A 10,000-nucleotide genomic window follows, 5' to 3' on the forward strand; every position below is an offset into this window, starting at 1 on the left:
AAATCAGCCCGAAAAATCCTGACTTTGGAGCAATGTTCACGGACTCTAGTATTTGGCTCTCTATTAGATGCAATGGTTTTCCGTATTGGGACCATGATTTATGTCCTAACTTGTTCACACCTCCTCATATGGACGGTACTTTTCCTTGTTGACGTCTCAAGAAGGGTAGAAATACAAGAACACACACACACACACACACACACACACACACACACACACACACACACACACACACACACACACACACACACACACACACACACACACACTGTTATATCTGTTACCTTCTTGAGACCTCCAAAAATGTGGCAACTACTGTCAATGTTTACTTTTGTATGCACATTAAATCAGCCAAAGAAATTCCTGACTTTGGAGCAATGTTCACGGACTCTAGTATTTGGCTATCTATTAGATGCAATGGTTTTCCGTATTGGGACCATGATTTATGTCCTAACTTGTTCACACCTCCTCATATGGACGGTACTTTCCCTTGTTGACGTCTCAAGAAGGGTAGAAATACAAGAACACACACACACACACACACACACACACACACACACACACACACACACACACACACACACACACACTGTTATATCTGTTACCTTCTTGAGACCTCCAAAAATGTGGCAACTACTGTCAATGTTTACTTTTGTATGCACATTAAATCAGCCAAAAAAAATTCCTGACTTTGGAGCAATGTTCACGGACTCTAGTATTTGGCTCTCTATTAGATGCAATGGTTTTCCGTATTGGGACCATGATTTATGTCCTAACTTGTTCACACCTCCTCATATGGAAGCTACTTTTCCTTGTTGACGTCTCAAGAAGGGTAGAAATACAAGAACACACACACACACACACACACACACACACACACACACACACACACACACACACACACACACTGTTATATCTGTTACCTTCTTGAGACCTCCAAAAATGTGGCAACTACTGTCAATGTTTACTTTTGTATGCACATTAAATCAGCCCGAAAAATCCTGACTTTGGAGCAATGTTCACGGACTCTAGTATTTGGCTCTCTATTAGATGCAATGGTTTTCCGTATTGGGACCATGATTTATGTCCTAACTTGTTCACACCTCCTCATATGGACGGTACTTTTCCTTGTTGACGTCTCAAGAAGGGTAGAAATACAAGAACACACACACACACACACACACACACACACACACACACACACACACACACACACACACACATACACACACACACACACACTGTTATATCTGTTACCTTCTTGAGACCTCCAAAAATGTGGCAACTACTGTCAATGTTTACTTTTGTATGCACATTAAATCAGCCCGAAAAATCCTGACTTTGGAGCAATGTTCACGGACTCTAGTATTTGGCTCTCTATTAGATGCAATGGTTTTCCGTATTGGGACCATGATTTATGTCCTAACTTGTTCACACCTCCTCATATGGAAGGTACTTTTCCTTGTTGATGTCTCAAAAAGGGTAGAAATACAAGAACACACACACACACACACACACACACACACACACACACACACACACACACACACACACACACACACACACACACACACACACTGTTATATCTGTTACCTTCTTGAGACCTCCAAAAATGTGGCAACTACTGTCAATGTTTACTTTTGTATGCACATTAAATCAGCCCGAAAAATCCTGACTTTGGAGCAATGTTCACGGACTCTAGTATTTGGCTCTCTATTAGATGCAATGGTTTTCCGTATTGGGACCATGATTTATGTCCTAACTTGTTCACACCTCCTCATATGGAAGGTACTTTTCCTTGTTGATGTCTCAAGAAGGGTAGAAATACAAGAACACACACACGCACGCACACTCACACACCCACATACTATAGGTTTAGCACTCTTACTACCCCTTTCGACTCAAAGTGCATGATACAACAGAATGAAATGCCAGAAATGTGTCCCGTGAAATAGTGTCCGACCAGAACTCTCTAATAACTAAAGTTCCTTGGGTGAATAATGTAAACTCACTACACCGGTATGTTTTAGCGCTTTCATGGCGAGTTTACTGACGGATATAAGTAAGAACTTTACACTACTTTATATTACAAATGGCAACAGCGGAGGATGAATGTCACATAACAAGAAGATAGAGAAAAAGAAGAAGCTTATCGACTACAGTGTCGGCACGGACTACAAAGGCGGACGCGTGCAAATTTTCAAGACTTATGCAGATCCCAAATACAGATCAGCAGGTACCAGAAGGTAAGAAAAGTTGCTTTTGCATAATATTGCAAAACAAAACCCCAGATAATATGTCTTACCTTATACACACACCATAATAATACTATTATAATAATAATTTTGGTGTTTACTTGAGTCATATTGCAGTCTACACGTATCTCTTATGTGTGACTGCCATCTACTGGTCACACTTATCACTACACCATCTGCCAAATAAAATAGCTTCCAAGTCGGTAAGCACGACCAAAATTATTCCGTACATTAGGCGCACTGTCGAGTTTGGAGAAAATGAAAGGATTTTAAAGTGCGCCTGATAGTCCGGAAAATACCGTACGTAAGGTTGGTAAGTGGAGCTAACACATTAATTATGTTTGTGACCCCTCTAATTTCAAACGATATCCATTACACCAGACCTGGGCATTCGGCCCTTTGTGCGTCTCTGTCCGGCCCGCGTGAGGCCAATCATAAATTACAAAATAAATTTTAAAAAGTATCTATGTCGAGTGTGCAATACAACGGTGCTGCTTTTATTTTGAAAAGTGTTGTTTTTATTACTTCCGTGTGGACGTAATAAATCTGTCTGATGAAGAGCGCGCAAGGGAGGCTGATGCATTGATGGTAAAACTGCAAACCCAACTAGGACTTTTTGCCAAATTTCACACCCCCAGAGATGCAGCCGTCAGGACAAGTTTCATCATTTCTCACATAATTGCCAGAAAAAGTAAGGCTTTTTCTGACGGAGAGTTTATTAAAGAGTGCTTATTGGACTCTGTTGTGCTGATATGCCCGGAGAAGAGGGGCGCATTTGAGAACGTGTCACTCTCCCGACGCACTGTAACGAGGCGGGTTGAGACCATCGCTGGAAACTTGGAGCTTCAGCTGAAGAACAGAACAGCCGACTTTGACTGTTTTTCGCTGGCTTTGGATGAGAGCTGCGATGTACGTAACACCGCCCAGCTGCTCATCTTCTTACGTGGGATAACTGCAGACTTTCAAATCACGGAGGAGCCGGCAGCCATGCAGTCATTTAAAGAGACAACCACAGGTAATGACTTGTTCACATAGGTAAATGCGTGTTTGGACCATCGCTGAGAACGTGTCACTCTCCGGACGCACTGTAACGAGGCGGGTTGAGACCATCGCTGGAAACTTGGAGCTTCAGCTGAAGAACAGAACGGCCGACTTTGACTGTTTTTCGCTGGCTTTGGATGAGAGCTGCGATGTACGTAACACCGCCCAGCTGCTCATCTTCTTACGTGGGATAACTGCAGACTTTCAAATCACGGAGGAGCTGGCAGCCATGCAGTCATTTAAAGAGACAACCACAGGTAATGACTTGTTCACATAGGTAAATGCGTGTTTGGACCATCGCTGAGAACGTGTCACTCTCCGGACGCACTGTAACGAGGCGAGTTGAGACCATCGCTGGAAACTTGGAGCTTCAGCTGAAGAACAGAACGGCCGACTCTGACTGTTTTTCGCTGGCTTTGGATGGGAGCTGTGATGTACGTAACACCGCCCAGCTGCTCATCTTCTTACGTGGGATAACTGCAGACTTTCAAATCACGGAGGAGCTGGCAGCCATGCAGTCATTTAAAGAGACAACCACAGGTAATGACTTGTTCACATAGGTAAATGCGTGTTTGGACCATCGCTGAGAACGTGTCACTCTCCCGACGCACTGTAACGAGGCGGGTTGAGACCATCGCTGGAAACTTGGAGCTTCAGCTGAAGAACAGAACGGCCGACTCTGACTGTTTTTCGCTGGCTTTGGATGAGAGCTGCGATGTACGTAACACCGCCCAGCTGCTCATCTTCTTACGTGGGATAACTGCAGACTTTCAAATCACGGAGGAGCTGGTAGCCATGCAGTCATTTAAAGAGACAACCACAGGTATTGACTTGTTCACATAGGTAAATGCGTGTTTGGACCATCGCTGAGAACGTGTCACTCTCCGGACGCACTGTAACGAGGCGGGTTGAGACCATCGCTGGAAACTTGGAGCTTCAGCTGAAGAACAGAACGGCCGACTTTGACTGTTTTTCGCTGGCTTTGGATGAGAGCTGCGATGTACGTAACACCGCCCAGCTGCTCATCTTCTTACGTGGGATAACTGCAGACTTTCAAATCACGGAGGAGCTGGCAGCCATGCAGTCATTTAAAGAGACAACCACAGGTAATGACTTGTTCACATAGGTACATGCGTGTTTGGACCATCGCTGAGAACGTGTCACTCTCCGGACGCACTGTAACGAGGCGGGTTGAGACCATCGCTGGAAACTTGGAGCTTCAGCTGACGAACAGAACGGCCGACTTTGACTGTTTTTCGCTGGCTTTGGATGAGAGCTGCGATGTACGTAACACCGCCCAGCTGCTCATCTTCTTACGTGGGATAACTGCAGACTTTCAAATCACGGAGGAGCTGGCAGCCATGCAGTCATTTAAAGAGACAACCACAGGTAATGACTTGTTCACATAGGTAAATGCGTGTTTGGACCATCGCTGAGAACGTGTCACTCTCCGGACGCACTGTAACGAGGCGGGTTGAGACCATCGCTGGAAACTTGGAGCTTCAGCTGAAGAACAGAACGGCCGACTTTGACTGTTTTTCGCTGGATTTGGATGAGAGCTGCGATGTACGTAACACCGCCCAGCTGCTCATCTTCTTACGTGGGATAACTGCAGACTTTCAAATCACGGAGGAGCTGGCAGCCATGCAGTCATTTAAAGAGACAACCACAGGTAATGACTTGTTCACATAGGTAAATGCGTGTTTGGACCATCGCTGAGAACGTGTCACTCTCCGGACGCACTGTAACGAGGCGGGTTGAGACCATCGCTGGAAACTTGGAGCTTCAGTTGAAGAACAGAACGGCCGACTTTGACTGTTTTTCGCTGGCTTTGGATGAGAGCTGTGATGTACGTAAAAACCACCCAGCTGCTCATCTTCTTACGTGGGATAACTGCAGACTTTCAAATCACGGAGGAGCTGGCAGCCATGCAGTCATTTAAAGAGACAACCACAGGTAATGACTTGTTCACATAGGTAAATGCGTGTTTGGACCATCGCTGAGAACGTGTCACTCTCCGGACGCACTGTAACGAGGCGGGTTGAGACCATCGCTGGAAACTTGGAGCTTCAGTTGAAGAACAGAACGGCCGACTTTGACTGTTTTTCGCTGGCTTTGGATGAGAGCTGTGATGTACGTAAAAACCACCCAGCTGCTCATCTTCTTACGTGGGATAACTGCAGACTTTCAAATCACGGAGGAGCTGGCAGCCATGCAGTCATTTAAAGAGACAACCACAGGTAATGACTTGTTCACATAGGTAAATGCGGCCCCGGGTAAAAATTAATTGCCCGCCCCTGCAATACAGGATGGATCAAATAGTGGGCTCCTACCCATCAGGAAGTCAAAGATGGTCATGTCCATGACGTCCAGCAGTCGAGTACCACGGTCATACGGGGGCGTCTGCTTCACCTCGTCACAATAATCTGGATCAACCTCCCACCTGGACGTATAAATAGATACAATAGATCAATATTTCATCGAGGGACCGAGCTCAGCGTATTGAGGCGCGTGTTCTCACTCCGCCTTCTTGCGTTTGTGGTAAGAGCGTCTCCAGGGGTTCCGCCACGTCTTGCGTTTGGCCAAGTTGAGGTCCGGCAGGAAGGCGGCGAGGGAGCCTTCGATCTGGTCGGGTTTACCGCACAGAGCGTGCTCAGTGGAGCAGTAGTAGGAACATTCGCCGTAGAAGCAGACGTTGTTGGCTGGGGGGAAAGCCAGACGTAACGTATTGAAGATAACATGACAACAAGAAGTGCATAGAAAAGATCAGTTGTCTTGGTTGGGTTACACAAAAAAAAAAAAAGAACATACAGTGGTGGTCAAAAGTTTACATACACATGTAAAGAACATCATGTCATGGCTGTCTTGAGTTTCCAATCATTTCTAAAAAAAATTTGTGATAGAGTGATTGGAGCACATACTTGTTGGCAGAGGTGTGGACTCGAGTCACATGACTTGGACTCGAGTCAGACTCGAGTCATGAATTTGATGACTTTAGACTCGACTTGACAAAATGTAAAAAGACTTGCAACTCGACTTAGACTTTAACATCAATGACTTGTGACTTCACTCGGACTTGAGCCTTTTGAATTGACATGACTTGACATGACTTGCTACTTTCCCCAAAACCCAAAGATGAAAAAGTTATTCGGGAGCGCCCCGTATTTTTCATTGTGTACTTGTCTATCAGCGTTGCGTGTGTCAGCTGGTGTGGTCTCAGTACAACAGCCAATCAAATTAGATCTACTTTGTTTTCATCACACAGCATTCATCCAATCAAATTGCAGGACAACCAACGAAGAAGACATGTCCAAACCACACGCCAGTGAACAAAAAATGATACCTAAAATAATTTCGTTTGGGTATAAAAATTACGAGGTGGTCAACACAAAACGGTTTGCAGTATGCAACACATGCGGTTCGAAAATTACTGATGGAGAGGCAACAACTTCCAACTTCGTCCGGCATTTGAAGTTGCACAAAGAACGGTAAGTTTTGAATGTAAGATAACGTTTATTGGCTAAGTAACGTGACTTTTATTTGCTGTGTAGTTAAATCAGTGAGGCTGTAAACTCACTGCTAACGTTATAACGTTATTGCAAACACGGGAATCTGTTGCAGTTCACTACCTTATTCATACTTTTTGTTCAGTGATTTTTTTCAAGCAGGGTTACGTTAGTCAATATATCACACGTAACGTTAGACGGCGGTCAGCAGCACCGCGTATTTTAGCCACCTAAAAAAAGACAAAAATAGTCAAATAAAGGTCAGTTAAAATGTATACTATATTATGAATATGTGTACCGTTTTAGCTAGCTTTCTGACATACTGTTGGTTGTTTACCTCAGTGGTCCCCAACCACCGGGCCGCGGCCCGGTACTGGTCCGTGGATCGATTGGTATCGGGCCGCACAAGAAATAATTTTTTTTTTCTTTCTTTTTTTAATTAAATCAACATAAAAAACACAAGATACACTCACAAGTAGTGCACCAACCCAAAACAACTCTCTCCCCTTTTGTTCTGGGCATTGAACATGAAGACTCTTCCTTCACTGTTCCGAGTGGCCATGAGAGTTTTGGCAGTGCCTGCCTCCAGTGCTCCAGTGGAGCGAGTTTTCAGCCATGGTGGCATCATACTACGCCCCCATCGTGCACAAATGACTGACAGACTCTTGGCTAATTTGGTCTTTTGCAAATGCAATGCAGCATAGGGCCCTGACATATAAAAAGTACAACTTTTTTGTTATGTTCACGTATATGTCATGTTTTTTCAATGTTAACACTTTTGTACAAATAAGTACATTTGCACTTTATTTTTCAATGTGTTTGTTCTGTAAAGGAATGAGTTAATGTTTAAAATGACTGGTTAATAGTGCTATTATAAAGTGCAATGTCAGCACAATTTTCTTTCCTGCAATTTAAAATGCACTTGTTTTAATAAATAAATACAGCGTTTGAAAAGCATACACAATCTGTGTTAATATATTAGTCTGTGGTTAAAAGGACTTGAAAGGACTCGAAACTCAAAATGCAGGACTTTGGACTTGACTCGGGGCTTGCCTGTTTTGACTCGGGACTTGACTCGGACTTGAGGGCAAAGACTTGAGACTTACTTGTGACTTGCAAAACAATGACTTGGTCCCACCTCTGCTTGTTGGTCACTAAAAACATTCATGAAGTTTGCTTCTTTTATGAATTTATTATGGGTCTACTGAAACTGTGAGCAAATGTGCTGGGTCAAAAGTATACAGGACTGTCTCAGAAAATTAGAATATTGTGATAAAGTTCTTTATTTTCTGTAATGCAATTAAAAAAACAAAAATGTCATACAGTCTGGATTCATTACACATCAACTGAAATATTGCAAGCCTTTTATTATTTTAATATTGCTGATTATGGCATACAGCTTAAGAAAACTCAAAAATCCCATCTAAAAAAATTAGAATATTTCCTCAGACCAAGTAAAAAAAAAAAGATTTATAACAGCAAAACAAAATCAAACATTTGAAAATGTCAATTAATGCACTCAGTACTTGGTTGGGAATCCTTTTGCACGGATTACTGCATCAATGCGGCGTGGCATGGAGGCAATCAGCCTGTGGCATTGCTGAGGTGTTATGGATGCCCAGGATGCTTCAATAGCGGCCTTTAGCTCATTTGCATTATTGGGTCTGGTGTCTTTCAGCTTCTTCTTCACAATACCCCACAAATTCTCTATGGGGTTCAGGTCAGGGGAGTTGGCAGGCCAATGGAGGACAGTAATGCCATGGTCAGTACACCAGTTACTGGTGGTTTTGGCACTGTGGGCAGGTGCCAGATCATGCTGGAAAATGAAATCATCATCTCCATAGAGCTTTTCAACAGATGGAAGCATGTGGTGCTCTAAAATCTCTTGGTACGCAGCTTCATTGACTCTGGACTTGATGAAACACAGTGGACCAACACCAGCAGCTGACATGGCTCCCCAAACCATTGCTGACTGTGGGAACTTCACACTGGATTTCAAGCAACTTAGATTTTGCTCCTCTCCAGCCTTCTTCCAGACTCTAGCGCCTTGACTTCTAAATGAAATACAAAACTTGCTTTCGTCTGAAAACAGGACTCTGGACCACTCTGCAACTGTCGAGTGCTTCTTTTCCATAGCCCAAGTCAAACGCTTCTAGAGATTTTGGAGCACTACATGCTTCCATCTGTTGAAAATCTCTATGGAGATGATGATTTCATTTTCCAGCATAATCCGGCACCTGCTCACAGTGCCAAAACCACCAGTAACTGGTGTACTGACCATGGCATTACTGTCCTCCATTGGCCTGCCAACTCCCCTGACCTGAACCCCATAGAGAATTTGTGGGGTATTGTGAAGAAGAAGCTGAAACACACCAGACCCAATAATGCAAATGAGCTAAAGGCCGCTATTGAATCATCCTGGGCATCCATAACACCTCAGCAATGCCACAGGCTGATTGCCTCCATGCCACGCTGCATGCAAAAGGATTCCCAATAAACTAACACCGCTGTTAAAAAAAAAAACGCGCCACTGGCAAAACTGTTTATATCCTGTTTGTGTTTACTAATATCAATGCATGTAATCGTACAAACACAATAAATATTGCACATCTGGCAACGCTGTTTACTTGTGTTGTGTTGACGTTTGCGCTGATGTGTCGACTACCTGGCGAGATGAAGAAAGTCCTCCACAGCTTTTTGTCGCGCGTCACGTCTCGGATCTCCCGAGTCATGTTGACCAGCCGTCCGGCCACTGGGGGGACCCTCCGGAAGTCAAGGATCCTGAAAGGACAAAAAAAGACTGAGAAAGTTGAGGAATGCTCATCAAACACTTATTTGGAACATCCCACAGGTGAACAGGCTAATTGGGAACAGGTGGGTGCCATGATTGGGTATAAAAGCAGCTTCCATGAAATGCTCAGTCATTCACAAACAAGGACGGGGCGAGGGTCACCACTTTGTCAACAAATGCCTGAGCAAATTGTTTAAGAACAACATTTATCAACCAGCTATTGCAAGGAATTTAGGGATTTCACCATCTACGGTCCGTAATATCATCAAAAGGTTCAGAGAATCTGGAGAAATCACTGCACGCAAGCGATGATATTACGGACCTTCAATCCCTCAGGCAGTACTGCATCAAAAAGCGACATCAGCGTGTAAAGGATATCACCACATGGGTTCAGGAGCACTTCAGAA

General features: G+C 44.0%; 1 protein-coding gene across 1 annotated transcript in view; it reads right to left on the reverse strand.

Moving 5' to 3' along the window:
• The window catches only part of fam20ca (FAM20C golgi associated secretory pathway kinase a), a 113,358-nt gene that overhangs the window by 9,314 nt on the left and 94,044 nt on the right, over positions 1-10,000 (reverse strand). Inside the window, exons 5-7 of the mRNA XM_061974330.2 lie at positions 9,468-9,583; positions 5,818-5,998; positions 5,630-5,739 (exon numbers count right to left, since the gene is read on the reverse strand). Of these exons, the coding sequence (XP_061830314.1) occupies positions 5,630-5,739; positions 5,818-5,998; positions 9,468-9,583 (407 nt within the window). The remainder of the gene's footprint in view (positions 1-5,629; positions 5,740-5,817; positions 5,999-9,467; positions 9,584-10,000) is intronic.

Source organism: Nerophis lumbriciformis, linkage group LG22 (assembly GCF_033978685.3).
Source record: "Nerophis lumbriciformis linkage group LG22, RoL_Nlum_v2.1, whole genome shotgun sequence".
Taxonomy (NCBI): domain Eukaryota; kingdom Metazoa; phylum Chordata; class Actinopteri; order Syngnathiformes; family Syngnathidae; genus Nerophis; species Nerophis lumbriciformis.